We start from the raw sequence: 22,823 nt of genomic DNA, 5'->3' as shown, positions 1-22,823 counted from the left end.
GCAAGTTATCGTTTCTCAGTATTGTTGGCGTTGACGTTGAGTGCGGATCGGTGAAAACCGCAAGAGGATCAATTGCAAGCGTCGCAAGCATCTTTAATCGGCCATGATCATCTTACAAAAATGATCTTCGTAGTACCAGAAAGGCGCGCGCATTCATCATTCCCTTCTCGTCAGCTGAAAAAAGCGCGAATTTCAAAACGAGCAAAACGAATCGTTGACGAGAAATTCTTGTTACGATCGAAGATATAAAAGTCATTTGATGTATCTCCGAGACGGAGGATAAGGACAGAGTATTTTCTGGGAATAACGTCGAAAAGGACGTTCATGATTAGACCGGTGGTTATGACGATCGAAATAAAAAAGAATCTATACGATGTTGTTAATTCGATTTTGGATATAACTTCTTTAATACGAATATCAACTGAATAAGATCTGTCAAGAGAAAATTGGATCGTTTTATAATTACGCAAGATTTGTTAATAATTCGTATTATCTTTATCGTTTATAAAGAGAGATAACATATATACATATATATATATATATATATATATATTATATTTGTGTTAACGATCGAGACGGTAGTCGTGGAGCGACAATGTCTAATTTTTAAAGAATTTAATACGATTACGACGTTAATCCATTTTATCTAATCGTTGAGACGAAAGATCGAAGAACATCTTTGTTGAAACCGGGCATCATTGCGTTACTTTGTTATGTGCCTGATCATTCTCGTTGAAAATCATATCTTTGTTGAACTTTAAAAAAAAATGATCGAAGACGATCATGAAATTTTACGTCGACTCACGTCGTTCTATAACCGTAAGATTCGTTCAATAGTTACTACACGTAGGAGATTACGATTCAGATTTTGAAGTTACTTAATGAATGTTAAAATAAATATTTAAAGAAGAAAAAAAGAAAACGGAATATTAATAATGCTCTACAAGTAACGAGACAAGAAACAGTAATAAATATAAATGAGATCGTTAACACTTTTCTTCGTTGTTATTTCTTGCGAAAGATCGATGAAAGTTATTTTCACAAATTGAAAATTCCTGTAAGAATCGTAGAAAGATATCTACTTTTTATGCAAATTGAATAGAATGTTCGATAATAAACAGAAGTGAGCTACGAGCTCGAATAATACATTTCTCTCTTTCTCTCTCTCTCTCAACATTTTTCAGACGATTATTATCTAAAAGGGATAAAACGAGAAGAAAGTGAAATAGGGAAAAAAAACGAAAGAAATAAAAAGATAGAAGAGAGAATAAGTGGACATCGTGAACACTTAAAGATAATATATATACGAAGGAAGAGAAAAATTTTAAAGTATAGGTGCACGTCGAAAAGCTTAAATTCCGGTTGGACGGAGATTCATCATGAAAGGAAGCGCTACGTGCGATCGATGTAATCGATGCCCGGATCAAAGAGCAAAGTGGACAAGCAGAAGAGAGGAGCGCCTAAGATCGAGATATCTGTCACGGGGTTATCGAACGAGGAGAGCAAAGTGAGACTGTCAGAAAGGAAACAAAAGAAAAAACAGGAGGAGGAGAATCGATCGAACGAATCAACGATCGGACAAATTCTTGGGCTTTTAAAAAAGCGTCGAAAGCCTCGGGATCCTCTTCCGGGTGCAAACGCATCCTCAACAGTGCCCTTGCTCGAAATGGGTGCTCGTGGATGGGATTATGAGGCCTTGCCGGAATTACATACTTCAACGGCGGTTACGCCAACGTCGACCCCACCAAATGCTCAACAAAAATCCCACTCGCCGAGGGTTTACTTCCAAGCTGAAAATCTGGCTACTACTAGAAGACGAAGTAGTTCAAAACTACTTGCTCCACAGACATCATGTAGAAGACGAAGTCGAAGCATGAGCGCATGGAGCGATCTATCAAGGTCATCTTTCAGATTGGACGAAAGGTAATTAAATCGATTCGATGCTTAATTATTGACTAATATCAAATATGTGTATCAAAATATTTATCCGTACATATATAATTCTATTAAAAACGTTTAGTTTTATATATACGTTAAAACAATGCATTTTTGATAAGTTTTTTTTTTTCTAACTTAATGATTTATTTCAATTTTGTGTCGCATTAAACATTGAAAGATTCAATCACAATATTATAAATAGTGAAAAAAAAAAGAATTTGTCTTTCGATAATAACCCATATTTTATGATAATCAAAATTGTTTTTTTTATCTTGAATTTTAACTACTTCCTCATCGTCGTTAAGATATTTTTTTTCTTTGGCGTTAGCTATCGCCGAATTTATTGCGTTATACTTTTAAAATATACATTCACATATTCGGTATCTGAAAATAAAAGAAACCTATTTGCATTCAGCTATCTCATATATCGAAACTTATATGTTGCACATCGGTTTGTTATGTGAAATTTTATTGTTATCGCATGTAGATTTGCGAAACAATAAATAAAAGAAATAAAAATGAGGATATCCTGAGTATTACTGTGAGGTTTCATATTGTTCATTCATCATATCTTCAAATGCCTACACTGATTGCAATGAATTGAATATACATTCGCTTATTTTATTATCTATACTCACTAGTTTTTTTTATTATTGATCCGAAACGTTCATTTTTATTTATATTCATTTGTATAAAAAAAAAAAAAAAAAAAAAAAAAAATTTGTTTGTATCTCTTTTATCAAACATATAACATATCAATATATTTATTCGAAAGTAATGGATCAGAGAACAATCGATAATAATTATAAATTTAACTAATTATGAATGTCGTAGAGCTTATCTTTTCTATGAAATAATTAATATTCTGATACATTACAATTGTTTTTTACGTATTTAATTTTCGTATATAATCGCATTTACAATTTTAGATACGATCACGCAATAACTTTTCAAGAAATAGAGAAAACTTTTAAAAACGTTTAACAGGGGAGATTAAATATAACTAATTTTCTACATACTATTAAATTATAACTATACTTGTACTCTGAACTATCATAAGCTTCGTTCTTAAGGGAATATAGAAGATATTCCCTTTAACTTGTAATATTGGCATATCTCGTGAGATATGAATTTGTGAAAATTAAGCACGTCATTCTGTAAATACGATTACATCAATAGAAGATGATCGGATAATTATTTCATTTTGTATAAATTGCCTAATTTTCGTAAATGTGTTTCTATTTAAGGTCACGCGAAGTTTACGATAAGATACTATAATTAAAGTCACGATAAGATATTATAATTAAATTTGTTTAATAATTAGATTAACATATACCATTGTAATATATTGTAATATAATATGGTTTTGATCCAAAGAAATTAATTGGACTTTGAAATTTTCTCCATCATTTGACTTGCAAAAAAAATAATTTACATTATATGATATTTTCTTTAATATTTTTTTGATAGATTTAGACTTTCACGAGATAATTCAACATTGCGAGTTAAATGAAATATCCTATATACACGTATTCACATAGATATGTATGAGTAAGAGAAAATTTAAAATATTTCATTTTCATAACTTTAATGAAAAAATCGATCGAAATTGTCGACATTGATAAATATATCTACATTGATATATCTTTTATAAGAAAGATATAAATCTACATCTCGTAACATGTAACATTAAAGAAAATCAATCGAATGTAGAATGACAGAATAAATTATTTATATTCGATTACAAAATATTCATACGTAAATAATTTCTCAAATATTTTTCGATCCTGCATAAGAGTTAATGTTTTCCGGGATACAGGATGCATTTCATTTCATATTATTTTTTAACAGTTTACGACCGTATTATATCTATTTCTTCTTTTGATGATAGAAGCTTTTATATACCACTATTTAAGGATCGTAGGTATTATTTCGATGGTCTAACTTGAAGAGTTTTAAAAGCAGAGTAACCTTGACATTCATCTTTACCTTGAAAAGTAAGTCACGTTATACGTAGAAAATATATATGTAATAAATATACTATTTTACAGTATAAACTGAGTTTTATCATATCTACGTTCATGAAAAGAGGATAGTAAATTAATTCTGAAACAAGGATCTATTTAAGGTCATTATGATGTATAGATATATCAGACTATGTTTTTACGAGAAAACATACGTATCCATGTACACATAAATCCTCAGTTTAACACCATGTGTCTGTGAGAACAAGATGAGACCAATTTTTTTGTGATATGCCTAGAACTTACATTGAGAGGATATAGGGTTTTATGTTATCGGTTGACCTACTTTGATATATTGGAAAAGGGTCTTTCGAAGTATCAAAATCTAACTTTTGTTTCATTTCATTCTTTTATCTTGAGAATTCTTCCATCAAATGAATGAACAATTTTTGTTTCCAATATTATAATATGAATTGACAATACGTTATTAATTAAAATTAAAAATTAAAAAATTTTTCCTAAAATTATATCAATTATAATTTCATTCAAAAAAAAAAAATATATATATATATATTAAAACAGAAAATAAAAAGTAATGAAATGCGTGAGGTTTACAATTATGTTATACTTTTATTTATTTCCATAACACCATAATTATAGAATTTCATATTTATTTTAAAATATATTCTTGTTATGAGTATAATTGTAATCTGCAAAAAGTTAATTCCACTTCAATGGAATTATTTATTGTATTTAACATTGGTATCGTAATTAATTTCGGAATCGAATGTTTAATCGCCACAGAAAGAGGGTTGCAATTATTGACAAAAGATAAATCTTTTATAATAACTTTATAAAAAGCCTGATTTATATTCATCCTTACACTTGATATATGATTTATTTGTTTCAGGTAAGTGACGAATCGTAATATGCGGATTTTCATAAGTACCTATTACGTAAGTAAATTTTTATCGATATTCAAATATACAAGAGGAGAAATTGTTTATAATAAACTAGCCAATAGTTCTTAATAGTTTTATTAAAATTTTATTATATACAAGTATTTGAAATCTGTTGGTAGTAAACTTGTAAAGAATGAAACGTCAAGAAAGATTCTAAAATGCAATCGAGCAGACGAGCAAACTCAAGGTTTTCTAGATTTATAATACATTTATTTTTATAACATCCTAGTATCTTCCATGAAAGGGAAGATAGCTGTTTGTGTTAATAAAATATCGTCGAACGTGTATTCATAGTAAGATATTGTTCATCATTCGTACGAATTATATACGAGTTTTCTAAATAGAAACGTGAAGAAAGAATTTTTCTGTTTGTTTGATATAATGTGACCTACTGATCTAGTTATCTAGATAACATTTTACGATCTACAAAAAAAAAAAAGAAGAAAAAATATAAGGTCCCAGGAAATTATCTTGTCAAAAGCGCATAAGTTATCAGCTATCGATAGAAAGTAACATGCCTTTTGGCGAAACATCAAAAAGAAGAAATTCCATTAAGGCCATTTATGTATATAAGTTAGTATGTATACATTTCAACGATACTTCGATTCAATTTATTTCACGATGACACGATGAATATCTCTCGTACTCATTAAAATTTAACGTTACGAAGTTTTGATACAGAGAGTTATGCGAGAGTTGTTCGATAATTGAAAATTGCGACGTACGTATAATTTAAAAATCTTCAATGAAATTATTTTTCTTAATTTGTAAAAGAATTTCATGATATTTCGTGATAACGTTTCGACGCCAATGGGTATGCCACTAGAGATCAATAAAATTTGTACTCAATATTTAAAGGGTTAGCGTTTTATTTGATTCGAAATATATTTGTTGCCTAATTGGAAGATAAACTACAGCTGTCATCGATTAAGTATCTGTAAATGGAGAGATAATGAAGGAGGCTGATAAAAAAAAAAATGAAACGATCTAATTAATACTTATATATGAAGAAAAATGAAACTTGAAAATCAGATAAAGTATGCGAATATAATATATGTATGGATGTAGTTAAATATTGAATTTCGTTCGATAAAAATCAGGCGACTTCGAAAAATTGAACATCTCTTCACGTTGAATAAGAAAATAAATCTGTATGTCTATTAAGTCATCGGATTGATAGAAATGTCGTTGAAATCTATAATTTGATCGTGAATATAGTGAGGGATAAAGTGATATGTGTAGAAGCTTTTTAATCGCCATAGAAAACGAATTCGAGTAACATAATATGATATTAATTTTATTAATCGAATGGGCAGTTTTGGCATCAATCAAATATTCAGTTTTTGTCGTTCACTTTCTGTCTTTCTCTTTCTCTCCTTAAAGTAACTTTTATCGATCATTTAATAACGCATATTGATAAAACTCTACTTTTCTTTTTGTTTTATATATAACCAGCAAGTTCTTCCGCTGAATGACTACTTTATGAAGCAACGGATCAAAAACGAGTATTCTTTTTTCATAAATAGGCGTATTGCGCTTCGACCTGATTAAAAAAACTATCTATAACGCCGGAGGAAAGATTATTGATTCGTATGATAATGGACTAACGAGTAAATACTAATTATCGGAGGGTTACTTCGTTAGTGCAAAAGAAAGGCATTGTTATTGCGAGTTCTTAGCTGTGATTTTACTCTGTAATTATGATCAAAAGTAGTATATTATATATATATATATATATACAAGATGTCCAAAAAGAATCGAAGTAAAACATTGTATTACGTGTTGAATAGGTAAAAAAATTCATATAAAAAATTCGAAAATACTTTATTAGACTATATATACATTTTTTTGGCCTCATTAACACGTAATATAAGTTTGGCCACGATCTTTTTGGACACTCTGTATATTGCTGAAAGATAAAAGAAGATTACTGTAAAGAATTTTTGCCTTGAAATTTGAATTTTTTTTTTTTCCTTAAATATTTTGTATTAATTATAGTTTTGGTAAATTTAAAACTATTTAATAACCTTCTAGAGATATTAAAGTTTATTTACGAAATAATATTATATAATATTATGGTGCTCAGGATATTTATCAACAGACGGAATCTTCTTTTCCACATGTTCCTCTTCGAATGTTCACAATAATCGTGCTACCGCAAAGACATTATCTCTGTTGGTAAGGTAGAGGGTGAGCTTTTCACATCACATAGCTTTTTTCTTTTATTCAAGGTGAAACCCATTTGGCGATAAGAGCTTTTCTTTCTTACATTCTGTTTTATCGACCGTGCTGATGAAGCTTCAAGTGCTTTCGTAGAATATCTCATAGATGTTCAATCACAAAAGCTTCATACTTATAGAAATACTTATAGAGATTTCATAACATAAAATTAGGGACTGACCATTATCATTATAATTATAATCATTATTCATATAATTTGATAACAATTATTATTAGTATAGTATTATATTATTTTTATTTTATTTTTATTATTATTATATCATAATTATTGTTATATTTTGAACAGAACCAAGAGTCTCCATTCTCATTACTCAGCTTTTTATTTCTTCTTCAGATTTCTATAAATATAAAATAGAATATTATCGGATCAAATAATTCGTCAGAAAATTGAATATCATTTTTATAACGCGATTAATTTAGTAATTATAAATTTTACAGAAAAAGTACTTTTTTCACGTGAGAAATGCGTACTTTTTGAAAAAAAAGTCTAAAATAAATTGTGATTTTTATTTCTTCAAGCTTTTCATATTCACTTCTTTTTTCAAATTCTTGACAAACGAATTCCTATTATCAAGCATGTAACATTATAGATATGAAAAACTATGAAAAACGTAAATTATAATGCGAATTATTTAATTCTAGAATATATAAAAAAAAACTCGTTAGTTTTTTGAATCAATTTACTCAACTGTAACATAGATTATTGCGAAATATTTTTTAATGATCATAAAAATGTATTTATCAAAAGAACGATCAAGCGCCTTTTACAAAAGATATTAAAGAAATTATATTATATTCTGTGCAAGAGCTCTCGTTTAATTATTGAGCTCGTTGATTTACATTTTTTATCGAAATTCCTTGAATTTCATGGGAAACGATTTTAATTTTCTTATAGCTAACATATTACTATTATATAAGCGATACAAAATGTGCATTCTATGCATTTCTGTATTATATATAAATGTTATTTAAAATTTTATCATTTTATACATTTTAAATGAATAAATAACTCATTGTATGTATACATTAACATCTGAAAAGTAATATCAAGTAGCTGGATTTATTTATATTATAAGGTCTTCCATTCATACAATAGTATTATCTACTTATCTTCGTTCAACGGATATGATGAAACAAATGTTGAATTAAGATCTTTAATGTAGTTCATAAGTGATAAGAAGAAGGAATATATATTTCCGACGATAATGAGAAAGGAAATGAAAAAGAAAGTCCTTAAAATTCTTTCCATACTCGCGAAGATTATTGGGTGGATAAAATTATTAATTAATTCAGATATAACACGTAAATGAATTTATTCGACGTTTAAAAGTAACGAATAAAATACTTAAAAGAGATTCTAAAGTATAGTTTTTTTTCCGCAACACGTTTTTATCCTCGAGCATCACTTAATTCTCAAAAAGATTTCGTGACGAAACAGACAGCTGTTTAATAGTTCTCTACAAAATCTTGAATTACTCGATCTCGCAACATTTGTTAGATAACTAAATTGATTGTACCATTGTCTACTTACTGTATTTCGTAATTTTGAAAAAGTTCATTTTTAAAGATCAAAAGTAGTATAAAATGTGAGGTATTTAATTCTTTTATTGATTTCTTCCTTTAATTTAAAAATAATTTGTTTTATATAAGATAAGAATTTTTAATATAAAAATAGCGTTGCTTTGGACAATATATGAGTTCAATTAAATTTATAATTTAATTTTAGTAATGACGATGATATTCCTTCGTAGTAATATGCATTACACGCACTGCACTCAATATACGAGGTTCAATGTCCTTCAATGATTAGCATAATAAACGAATATAACCTTATTGGAAAATTTGATATTTTGGAAACATTTATAATCAATAAAAATTAATTTCAATTTATTTTAGACTTTCTTCAAAAAGTATACATTTCCCGTGTGAAAGTACTTTTTTTTTTGTAAAATTTATAATTACTAAATTAATCGCGTTATAAAAATCATATTCAATTTTCTGACTAATTATTTGATCCGATCACATTCTATTTTCTTTTTTTTTTTGAGCTGATAAAAATCATTAATAAATCCTTTTACATATTTATCTTTTTATCAAATACTTTTACAAAATACTCTTATAGACCAATTATCTTCTTGTTATTCTTTATATACGTATTCTTGCCATTTTATCAATGAAATTTTTTTTTATGTTAAATGAACAATCGAACTTCGATTTGTCAATATTTTAAAGTGGACATTTATAAGCGTAACTTATAAATTGTAAAGATTATCGATACGATCTGGTGCTATTCGATATGTCAAATAGAAATCTGCTATGTCATGTTATTTATAACAGAGACAGTATTTTTCATACCATTATTTCAAAATTATTGAATATTAAAATCTATTTTTTTTTTATTCTTTATATTCTTTACATTCATTACATTAAGTCAAATTAAATGCTTTTCAATTAAGAAAGCTTCTCTGATTAGGAGACAGTTAACTTATTTGAAATAAATTTATAATTGATAACATGAAAAAGAACAAGAAAGAAAAAAAGAAAGAGAATTAATGATTAACAAATATAGAGAGATTTTCAATTTAATTAGAAAAAAATTTTAATATTTTAAATGTAGTATAATATCGTGTTATGTGTTACGATAGATATTCATTAATTAAAAAAAGAATGTCACGCTTGAATAATCTACTGTATTATTAAACATTTCCAATAAGAACGTGATAAATTTTATTTCAGAATGATAGTATAGTGGTTTTTGCTTATCATTAACAAGATTGTCAAGCACGATATTTTTTTTCTCTTGATGTAACTCAAATCTGCACAGACAACTTGTGAATATTTTCGTTAAGCGTAAATTCGATCGATCGGATTGATCGATCGATCGAGTTAGACGTGATCATACGTAAGAAAACATGATTTAGCAAATGTAGTGGATATATGAAGTTCGAAGAGATAGCGAAAGTACGTACTCTTTTATAAAGACTTAAGTTTAAATCCATTTGATTTAATAGTCTTTCATTTTCTGACTAAACTTTAATGTTGATTTAGATTTAGTTTTTTCCTTATAGAAACGGAAATAAACTTTTGCACTTTAATGTAGTTCGGCTATCTCTTACTCCTTTTCTCGTCAATTTACTCTTTTAACGAAGTTTGCCTTTTATCTTAACTAATCAAAACGATCGTTTGATATTGATAAAAGAAATGGTTTAATGCACGAGGTCACATCTATCCTTAAGAAAAAAATTCACAAGCCGAGATGCAATTAAATGATTTATATGTTTCGGAAAAATAAGATTTGTAAAGAAATTACTATTATCGTACTTCTTTAATATCAATTTTCTTTTGCAATATCTTCTTTATAAAATATTAACATATTAATGTATTTAATGAATATTTTATTTCGTATGATTTTTCGTCGATAATATAATTTAATGAAACAATATAAATAGAATGATTCGATTTTTTTATTTTCATGTACTAAAGAGTATTTTCATGTTAAATCGATCATTTTTAAATCGTCATCTTTTTGACGATACTATTTATTCTCTCCTTCACGATATGACCTTACTTCGCAATCCAATCAAACCTTTAGGGAATAACAATAAAAGAAGTTGGGAAAATGATTCGGAACCTTTAGAAAAGGGGAAAAGTACGTGAAATGTTTCGAAACGAAGTTTTCAGTTGTTAACGAAATTCCGATCACAATAGAAAAAGGTTTGTGGAAATTTGACGTAGCTTCGATGTGATTACAAATCAGTTAAGAAAACGAATCGTGTCATGAATTCGGTGACACGAAAAAAGAAAATGACGAAAGTGAGTAGCAATCGATTTGTATGGAATGTTCATCTTCATCGAACTCGAACGATCTGTTTTCTACGTCAAAGGTTAGCCGTTCACGGAATGTTTGACCAAATAATCCAATGAAGTGGAAATTTAAGAGTTATAAAGAAGTCTTTCGTATATGTACTTATATCTTTCAACTATTCTCTCCATAATGGAAGGAATAAAGGTAACAAAAGAAGAAGTAGGTCGAGCTTCTTGAGCATACTTACGAATTTTAAACATATATTTATGATAGCTGACTTGCCTCATCTACCTATGTTACTTCGGGTTATGCTACTAATTTACAAGTTTAATACTAATATCAAAGGACACATGACGTGACTCAACGAAGAAAAATATTATTTTTTATTCAAGGATTTTTTTTCTTTTTTTTTTTTTTTTTTTTTTTTTTTAATATCGGACTAACCACTTAGGACAATGCAAAAGAACATCTTCGTTATTTTTAATGTTAGAATAAAAAATTCTCAAGAAAAATATGTTCGATTTTAAGAGGATTAAATAGTAGGGAAGAGATATTGTTACTATATTTAAAATATAGTTACCATCGTCGATTTTTTTTAAATGTGACTCAAATTTTTGCCAGTAAAAAAGATGATAAAATAAATCGAGGCAAATTCAAATTCGAAATAACGATGGAAACTCTAACGTAAGGTATTCGTTGAGTAAATAAAGAACAACCGAAGAAATTGCAGTCTCAGGTTATTTCTGTAACTAACGTCTCTTTTGAAACGCGACTGGAAACGACTATGTATCTTTCTGCAAAAGTTTTATTTCTTCGCTTTTGATAAATAGCACAATTCGACTTATGTTACGTCGATAAATTTTGCTTCAGAATCGTCTATTAGATCTTCGGAGGATCTAATAATTTCATCTATCATATACCAAAAAGTTATTGGGAAAGGAAGTTGAAATGATGTGAGTTTGATTTCTGAAAAAGAGTTAGGAATAAGAGACATGGGAAATTGATCGCATAATGGATGATTCTACTTCTGAACTTTTATCAATGTATCAATGAATGGGAATATGATACTTGTATTGTTACAGATATAAATTTTTTTCTTTTATGTGTTCAAATTTGATAGACATTCTACAATAGATCGTTGAATCTACATTCTGTAATGTAGATAAAATCTATAGTCATATAAAAAAAAAAAAAAACAAAAAAAATGTAATTTATAGAAAGAAAAGAACAAGTGACAAGAATAAGTGTAAAAGAGAATTGACACTGCACATTTCTATTCGATTCACTTGAATTAAGTTCACTTTCAAGAAGATGATGAGACAAGGTTAGCATTCGTTTTTCTCAATAGTATTTTCGGGTTACGAGTTTGAGAAAACTGAAAACGATAGTTTTATACAAACAAAACCCATCGTGATATTGCTGTGAATCGAGAAAGGTAAAAGAAAGAAGAACAATGAAGAAAGTTTGACGAGTAAAGGACGATCTTGTTAAAAAGTTGCTAAAAGATGGAAAAAAATTTTAAGAAATTTGAAGGATCGTTGAAGAGATATCGATTGTGGTTCGTATCGAAGAATGGAATAAGCAAGAGAGAGAGAGAGAGAGAGAGAGAGAGAGAGAGAGAGAGAGAGAGAGGGTGGATGGGGGAGAAAGTGAAGGAGAGAGATAGAGAGAGAACGATAATGACGAGGAGGGTGGAAGAATAAGAGGTAGAGAAATCGGAAATGACGATTGTTTTGGGGCGTCTGCGCTTGTTGAAGAGGAGAGGTAGGGGGTGAAATGGAACTTACTCGTTTCACTCTCCCTTCGCTTATTCCCTTGTTCGTTTGTTGGCAGCGCGCGAGGCGTTGGAGGCGTCGGAGCATTCGGGATGGCAGTCGCCTACGAGCCGCCGTACGGTTGAGATGCGGCAGTCTCATCGTGTTTCGCGTATCTCGACGCCATCTACGACCTCGTGCACGCACGATACGTTTTTTTCGACCCGCACAAAGAGACAGACATCATTCAACTTATTAAAGATCGTTACTCTCGTTTTATTTTCAATCGTTTATTCCAATCGTTTCCGGAGAGTTTCCTCGTTCTTTTCGTAATTTGATCTAGAAAAAAATAATATCTTTCCTTCTTATCGAATGAAAAAGATATTTATAATCTTTGCTTCATCTTTTTTATTTTATTCTTTTAATAATTACCTATATATACATATATTTATCTTATCTAATCGTTTGTCTATTTTTTATTATCAAATTTAATATATATATATATATTTCAAAGGAATTGGATTTAAACGATTCAAGAGAAATAATTCTCATTTTGTGTACTATTAAGTATGATAAGTAATGAATTTACAAGATTAATTAAGATTGGGGATTAAGTTTCATAGGGATTTAGAAAGTTAGTTAAGATGTTGAAAAGGAATCGTTAAAAGGATTTCTTTAGGAAGAGCTTTTATCTTCATGATATGTGTTGAAAAGCGCGAAAGTGGCGCCATCTTGGATGCCTTGCATCCCTTTCATTTCTCTTTGGATCATACTAGGGACATTGACTAAGTTCTTTGTCTAATAGTAAAGAATGGTGTCGACCTTGAAGGAAAAACCGGAAAGAAAAGGACACAGTTTCGTTCGACAGAGGGTAACGTTGATAAAAGGGGTCTTTAAAAAACGCGCGATTATATTTTTGTTTGCTCATCTTTAACCTAATTAGCAAATCGGAATGAATGATCCGAGTAATACGAGAGCTATTGTATTTCGTGTAAAGAGATTGGAGAGTTCTAATTTTGTATTCTTAATTAGTAGTTCAATTAGCGATAATCTTCTATGTGTGTATATATTTATGTGTATATTCGGGAATCAAAGCGTTCTCGATGAATGAGCTTATGGTAGTAAAGCTTTAACGGAACTTAGCTTCGATATATAGATTCAATTAAAAAACAATATTATAAACAAATTCATGAATGGAAATCAATTATATTGGCATTCTGAATGATTAGTTTCGTGACATCGAAGCGAATCAACAGATAGCAAATTTATTTTGACCATCTATGACCAACTAATCGACCAGAGATAATTTAATTACACTTTAATGTCATGTTAGTAGCATTTATTGACACGATATCTATGTTTCTGTGTATATGTATATATATATATATATATATATATATATATATATATTTATTTGTTTGCAGGAAATCGTTCCAAGTGTTATAATAGATCGATCGGTCACTCCTACGTCAGTTCATCGCGTGCAATTATTTGAAGGGAAATACGATTGGATTTCTTTCACATTTTGGATATGGTAGAATTTGATGACTATCATAACGATCGCGGGTCGATCCTTCTTGTCTATATCGACTTGTCTTTGTCGACAAACATATCTCTGTTCTTTTTTATATTTTTCTTTTTTTTTTTCGTAATCAATATTTAATTGTGCTTCTGGATAAAATAGCAATACGATCATTCGTGATACGAAAAAATATTAATATTTTATATTACTCTTTGTTTTATTAAATGAAATTTAAATTGAATCGATAATTGATAAAGTTTTCATCTACGCAGATAATATAATAATAGTTATTTATGCAGTAAATTTCGTTCATCGATGATTTTTGATTTATTTTCTATTTATAAAATTAATTTGACTATTTTTCTTTTCATACTGTTTAAAAGGAAATATTTATCAACACCAACTCAAAGAAGTAAATGTGTTCGTTTTATATATTTACTTTATAAAAATATAATCCAGCAGCGAGTTTCCATAACTGTTAAGGTATGATAATTTAATAATAAGGAGCTATGCGTATATAAAATAAAGTTTCTCGAGACTAGAAAGATCTATGTAAATGCACCGAGAAGATTATCATAGTGCTTCCACTTTCTGGATATATTTTTTCCGAGGTACATAATCGATGAAAATTTTTCTTTATCTCTTGCATATTCATCTTGTCTTCATTTTAATATTTCGCGTTTAATAAGCAAATAATACTTTATTGTTACGTCAAGGCATGCTAATCCGAAGCGTTTTAATAGATAAAATTCTTTAGAGGGACGCACGCGAGGACATTGATAAAAAGGAGACAATTCCATTTCGACCGATGAAAGAAATTCAATTAAATCCGTTTGATGAATTTTTCACACTACTTCGCGAGTGCGAATGAAAAATTTTACAATCGATTGTCCAATAGACGTACCGAGTTCTCTTTGCCATTTTTTCTTCTTCTTCTTTTTTTTTTTTTTCTTTTCTTTTCAAATACGAACTGATATCGCAATCTCATAACCAGAAGTTATAATATCACGAGCAAAGTAGACATAACGATTAACTTATTGTTCGTCGTACGTAATTCATTATGCCATTAGATATTCTACAATGAATTCAACAGGTGGAACGAAATATTTCAATGATGAATTATCGCAAAGGAAAGGAAGATCTAAAAGATATCATTTTAGTACAGATTAAAAGAGGAATAATTTATAAACGATTCATTATCGAGCGAATCTTTCTTCTTTTTCATATTTTATGTTACATTCGTAAGAAATTTCGAAAAATCTTGATGAATCGATTTAAAAAATCGTAATAATAGTGAAACGAGGAATTAAACGAACGATTCATTTTGATAAAAATTTTCAACCATGAAAAAATGTAAAACGAAAGATTGAGCACGATCAAGCAGAATAACGAAAAAATTCGATGAAAGAAATTGTCGACTCGTTTTGAATATATTTTCATAGAAAATTGCACTGAGCCAAGATTGCTCCAAAATAAATCATTCAATTATATTTTATTTAGGTTCAATAATCTTTTAAATTAAATGAAATTCAAGAAAAGGGAGAATGTTCTTATCAATTATCAATTTCTTCGATATATTAGATACGGATTGTTTCTTTCACGATCATTATAATTTTTCTCCTTTAACTTCTCTGTTTGCGAAGATCTATTTAATCAAGTAGAATAGGATATCCCGCATAGTTGGTAGAGGGTAGAGTGAAGAGGTACGAGAATGACGGTGTGAAATTGTGATACCTCCTACTGTCATCGGAGATTTTCTGGATACAATGAAACGAGAAACAAGAAGATAACAAATTGTATCGCCTACTCGATGCTTAATAAAAGACAGACAACTCGACTCTTTTGCAATTAATCGAACTTTCTATTTTGACGACATATTGACGCTTCGATTCTATCGACAAACATGCCATAAATATAAAGAGTACTACGCAATTGATGATCTTCTTTGAATCGGGAAAGAAACACGTTAGAACTCGTCGACGTCAAACGAACCTTAGATAACGGAGCTACCGATTCCTTTCGCAACAACAGTTCCCTCGTATCTCCTTTTATTAAAAAAGGAAAAAAAGAAAATTCGATGTATGTCATTTTCTTTCTTTCTTTCTTTCTCTCTCTCTCTCTCTCTCTCACTCACTCTCTCTTTTTCTTTTTGCTTTTTAAGAATCAAAATACGTGATCAAGCTGCAAATTAAAAAATTAATATCGAGCACATTTTCTCATTGAAAAACATTTATGTGTAAGGTCAATCGCACTCAATAAAAAAAAATCCATCTAATAACGAAGGGAGAAAAATATATTTTTTTTCTTTTTTTTTTTTTTTTTTTTTTTTTTGAAATAATTGAACGATCGATTTGATCAATTGAATGATTTCGATCGAGTATATATATATTTAATCATCTGATAAACAGACTTTAGATTTCAAAGTTAGCATTCTTAAATTGATTCCGTCTAACGGTGAAGAAAAGAGGGAATATATTTTCCATAACGATGTAGAATATACATAATAGATATGCCTGTGAAATCGGAAAATGGAGGAGACTTATTTGCATTGGATATCGTAATCATTAAGCGCTCGAGTGGATATACATATACATAACTCTATACGACAGAGAGATGAAAAGGCGCGAACGTAATTAACAAGTAATATACTAAGTAATATTGATATTCCATTTATTTATAATATAATATAAATATATATTATAGATGAACGTATATTAATCGTTTGAGTGAGTACCATGCAGCGCGATCAAGTTATTTACATTTCATGTCGAAAAATACCAGAGCATCTTTCGTCGCGTAAGATTGGAAAAGTGTGTAATTGACGGCGAGCTCGGGTCGATTGATTTACATTTAAACAAATGCTTATCACTTTTTGACAAGATTTTTTTAAAGACTCCTGACACTCAAAGGGTTAATGGTAGATATGTTGACATACGTCAGATCTGCAATTTAAATATGGAAAACATAAACGATCGCGTCTTTTGATACAATCTCGCGTAAATAACGTGCATTACACATATTGCAATAACAACAATTTCGCGTACGTGGTATTAGTAATTCTTCATGCTCGGCAAATGAAAGGATGAAAAATAAATATCGACATAACCATCGTACTCATTTGAGTATGAGTAAATATTGCATATCAATGCGTATGAATAATGTGATATTTTCTCTTAAAGGAAAATCAAAATACGTAGAAAATGAAAAAAAAAAAATAAAAATAAAAATAAAAAACAGATAAATTAAATTTTTCCCTTACAAATGAAACATTAATTTATTACAGTAAATTATTCTATTTACACCATTATTATTCCAATGCATTTGGAGTTTTGTAGAAATTCGAATGTAAAGTTATTATGATGGACTATAAATTCAAGCCAAGTTAACACGGATATCGTTAGGGCGTATATTTTTCAAGAGAAGAAATAAGACTGAACCCGTCAACATGTAGGTGAATATATGGCGCTGTTAGAAAGCTAATTTCATTCGAACGGATTTACGAGTCTTTTTGTACACAGACAGCCGATTCCCGTTATGCGTCGCTAACAATAGACGCACAACCTATATAATGACTGCCTGCTAAATTTTCCGTGCGCGTAATGTCAATTAGAAAATGTTCCTTTCTTTGAGCGGGCACTTGGTTACGCACGTGCGTATATTCCTTGACCGATTATTCTTTGCGTCATGTTCGCGAGGATTTCTCAATGTTATTATCGCATCGATCATTTTGCCGATCTGTTCGAGGCATTTCAAACAATGATTCATCAATGATTTCATCGGTGTATTTCTAATAAATTATCCATAAAATTATTCATTGTCCGTTTCGTTACTTTTAATGATACGTTTGTCAATTTTTCTTGCAATTGTAAATAATTACAGATCATTGATAAACTTTGATGTACAATAAATATAAAATTCGAGATTTTATAGATAAATCGTATGATTTAAGCTTTATAATTATAAATTCTGTTTAAAAAGATTTAATATAGTATAATGAAAATAATTAAAGTGTTTCTGGCACGTAAATATTTGTCGGATTGGTGAAAAATTTTATTAACAAACCGTGGTAATACTGTAATCGAATTCATAATCGTATGTTCAAAGATATTGATAATCTTTCAAACAGTTCAAACAACTTCGAATTAATAGTTACCAAAGTTTCGAAAGTTTCGAAAGAGGTCATCGTAAAAGAGCCTCTGTAAAACAATCTGCTTTCACTAATTAGTACTTCAGTTGAAACTTTCAAGCACATGATATTGGCCTTCAATATTAATTCAGTATTTCCAATTCAATGATCTTTAAGTAATACTTTATTACATTTATTCATCTAACGTCCGAATGGTTGATTGATATATCTACTTATTTATTACGACTTACAATTCAAGAAACTTTATAGCTCTGTTATATCTATATAACTATATAAAAGAAAAATCTTAAAGTACAATGGAAAATTGAGACGTCGGTGAACTATAAAATGCATTTATTGAATTACTTTTTTTTATGATACAAGAACAGTTCGAATGGCATCAAAATTTAGAGACATATTTAACGATATGGTAACTGAGTTAATCGTTTTCCGCATATTTTTACTTTTTTATATGCACATAAAAAAAAAAAAATCCGATTCCATGAAAATTTCTATATTTGTCATAAAATATTTATGCGATCTTGTCACTTAATTTCGTTTATTTAAGAATCGTATGAATAACTTCAGACAAGTTTAAATTATTGGCGAAATTTTATTAGAGTGATTCAATAAAATTCAATGATATAGATACACCGTTTCGCAAACGTATTCGAATTGTTCAGGAAACTATAGTTTTAAATTCAGCCTCGAAGAGTGAATTTCTTGGAGAAATACGAAATATTCGATCTTATTGATTTTTGCACAGCTGACTTTGTTTCTTGTCGATAAATTCGTAAAATTATTCCCGTTGGTACGAACGTTTACCTTCAACGTGAAAGATTTATATATCCTCGGAAGAGAAGAAGTTCCTTGGGAAAAAGCCAATATCATTGCTGAAGGGTAACTATTTATCGCATCCTTTGGTTGAAGTTAGATATACTATTTCTTCCGAGGTAAATTACACGGTTAGAAAAATCCTAGGTAATCTATCGCTTCACACTTTTAGTATTACTATAGAAATAAACATCGGATGCTATTTCGATATGTTCTGTGAGTTTTTATACTCGCTTTTTCAAAGAAAGAAACATTAAAATTTGAGTAAAATATTATCGTTACGAAAAAAATACGTGATATTCTAAATTCTAATAGGACCGATAATTTATCGGTCGATTTGCATGAAATATCACATAGAAATTCCTGTAAAATAAAATTCTGCTGTTTAAATTACTTATAATGCTATACCTTGTACTTCGATCAGAAAACTTTTTGTCATTTTTCCTCAATTTACTTTTCCCTCTGCCTGCTCAAGATTGATTGATTTGATCCGAGAAGTCTGACGAATTCAATTGGAAATATGAAGAAAAAAGTATCTGATAAAATATTATCTACATGTATCTATATAATCAAGCTAGTTAAATTAATCGTATTACTATGATGAAGAAAGTCACCAAAGAGCTTTTAATAAATTTCTTTTTTAATAATAAATCAGAAAGAATCTTAATGCTACATTTCCCCTACGATAGAAAATTTTTTTCATGTTTCTTATTATCGTCACACTGGTTGGGCATATATTAAAAGGAAAATTTACAAAATGAGGCTCATCAAGCTTGTAATATGAATATTGATCGTTGTAAACATATTTATTCTGTAACAGGGATAATTTGATTTTGAATGAAATAAAGTGATACCAAGATAAAGGAAGGAAAAAGAAAAAGCGATTTGAATGAGACAAACAGAGAGAGAGAGAGAGAGAGAGAGAGAGAGAGAGAGAGAGAGAGAGAGAAATAGAGAAAGAGAGAGAAACAGAATATTTCTATTACACAAATTGACCCAAATACCAATTTTCCTTGGATATCGAATTTCCGATATCGAAGTAGTTTAAATGACAATTTCCGTATACAAACTTCAGACACATTATGCTAATTTATCTGATTAAAAGGAAAAATCGTTGGTTTGAAACCAAATTACTTTTTCTTTGCGTATTCGAGCTTCTTTCCCGTACGATTAACAAGATTGAAATGAAATCGTTAGTACGTGCTCGATTGAATGAGATTATCGTTGAAATTTTCAAGATAGATCAGGTTGAAATCGATATAATTGAGTCTTGATAATAAGTGAACTTATTCGAGATAATGAAGAAAATCGATTTGAAAGGAAAAATTCATGGATCATTGTTGTCTACAGTTCTTTTTTTTTCTTTCATGAAAAATGAGAACATTAAATTGCGGATACTTTATGACAAGGTTTTCGAGCATTCGACCTACCGATATATTTTCTTGAAACTGTTATCGTTATTCTTCATGGCACCAACCCTCTTTTCCGAGTATTTCAACGAACATATCGTTAGTATTCTAACGATAAAACTCAAATCTCTGCTATTTGCGGGAAATCAAAAATTGTCGAATTTTTTGGAGGTGCCAGGTTTTAAAAAATATTTGATAGTGACGTAAATGCTTAATATTGATGATAAAATATAAATTTCATATTGAATATTTGAATTTTTAAAATTGTTACACGTTTAAAGCAATTGAAATTCAAGGTACACCATGGAATATTAATCAATTAGTTCACCTCAGGGCCGTTTAAATACTGATTATTCCTGGTTGGATTTTAGTATGTATATTGTGTGATTTCAACTCTAAACATACCAACTTCCTAAGAGATGATTAGAATACATTCGTAGTAGGCTCGTTTTACTGTTACATTTAATATATGAGGCACTCAATGAAACTCAAATCATATTTTACCTTGGTAATTTTAGAGAACTTCTATTACACAGCCCATCGTCATCGTTTACTCTATTGAAATATCAAATAATAGCATTATTTTACAGATATATTATTACAGATATAGTAATTAAAATATTTATACGTATACGTATTTTTTTTTTTTTTTTATTTATACGTCGTTAATTTATCTTATAAATATAAATTTTATACAAATTTACATTCTCTTCTTGCAGTTAAGTACTTCAACATTTTTATTTACATGATTCCTTTTTTTCGTGACATCCAATGTGACCCACTTTTGTCGATACATTGTATTATTACATACCTTCGGCTTTTGTGCATCAGTTAAATCTTATTATCTGTCAAGGAACATAGTTCCTGTATTGAACTATTATGCCGTGCGACTTGTTCGAAAAGTCAACCATTTTGAAAGATGGGACATAATGTTGTAATATATTATTTAATGCATATCGCTTTTAGTTAGATAATACAATCATACATAAATTTCAATGGGATTAAGAAGATGCATTTGACAAATAGATATTTCATAAAATTAACAAACGATAGAGCTCGTTTCGAATTATTAGTATATTTTTGACTATGTCATTTTCTTTGATCTTAATTTGTTGAAATTTGATTTAATCAAGTAAAATCAAAATTTTAAGGGCGAATGGATGATACTTTTTAATGGATATCAAAGTTTTTATTGACAAAGACAAAGTGCAATGCTTTTGCGTAAGCAAAATTGCGTAGCATGTGTGCAAATAACAGCGGTTTAATGTTATTCATCTTCAGTAATAGCAATTTATTTAATTAAACTTACTTAGAGTAAAAACATTTAGGAAAACCACTGTGCGGTGCAATTAATGATATTCCTTTGTAGCGAAAGCTATCTGATTATAATCAGTCTTTTCCTGTAATGTATTGACCTGAATGTATCATGCACTTGTTTGTTGTTCCTTGTACTGAATTAAACTATTAATTTCACGTACTAGGTTTCATATTAATTTTGATTAGCTGAATATCAGACATACGTTTTACTTAAATTAGATTGATTTAAAATTTTATTTATTCGGCATTCAGGAAATCTTACGAGTTAATATTGTATTAAATTATTTTAATAAAAAAAATAGCCAAAGAGAAAAATGGACAAGAAACGTAAAGGTCAAATGTATCAAAAGATATTTTCGTTCCACTTAAATCCACTTAAATTTCGATAGGAATCCAATAAATGTAATAACCTCTGTGCGTCTCTGGACAATCGAAACCCGATCTTATTAGGAGTTTAGCGCTTGTATCAATTACTCTCCGGTCTACTAAAAGTCGAAAATTCATTTATGATTACAGCTATATTGGACTCGTCGATAGTATAGTTAGTGATTACCTATTGATGGAGTCGATAAAAGATAAAGCAAAGAATTCTACGTAGTATCCTATAATATATCGTAATCCTAAGAATAAAAACATCATTGATATGATATATGAACGAAAAATAGAAGACGAAGAAGAATAAAAGGATATTTTAGAAAGAAAGAAAAGAGAAAAAAAAGTAGAAAATCAATGGGACCTAATTTATACGCAACAGAAACACGTACCTTAAATATTAACTGACCGTTCGTTATTTATGGGGCCACATTTTAGAAAAGTAAAATAAAATAATAGTCAATTATTATTGGGAAAAAGAAGAAGAAAACATATATATATATATAAAAGGAAACAAAATATAGAAACGAAAAACATAAAAGAGCCTAAATATTTTCGATATATTTATTAAATCGGAAT

General features: G+C 29.1%; 1 protein-coding gene across 19 annotated transcripts in view; it reads left to right on the top strand.

Moving 5' to 3' along the window:
• LOC124427565 (potassium channel subfamily T member 2) overlaps nucleotides 1-22,823 on the top strand; it is a 104,073-nt gene that overhangs the window by 13,669 nt on the left and 67,581 nt on the right. For 14 of the 19 annotated variants that reach the window (XM_046970622.1, XM_046970626.1, XM_046970625.1 and 11 more), the window contains one exon: nucleotides 1-1,923. This exon is cut by the window's left edge. The exons of 2 other annotated variants lie outside the window; for them this stretch is intronic. In XM_046970622.1, coding sequence (XP_046826578.1) covers nucleotides 1,415-1,923 — 509 coding nt within the window. In that variant the 5' untranslated portion in view covers nucleotides 1-1,414. The remainder of the gene's footprint in view (nucleotides 1,924-22,823) is intronic. 3 more of the 19 variants (XM_046970630.1, XM_046970629.1, XM_046970628.1) reach the window with 1 other exon arrangement.

This window comes from Vespa crabro, chromosome 10 (genome assembly GCF_910589235.1).
Source record: "Vespa crabro chromosome 10, iyVesCrab1.2, whole genome shotgun sequence".
Classification (NCBI taxonomy): Eukaryota; Metazoa; Arthropoda; class Insecta; order Hymenoptera; family Vespidae; genus Vespa; species Vespa crabro.
This window is presented reverse-complemented; position numbering and strand designations above follow the sequence as displayed.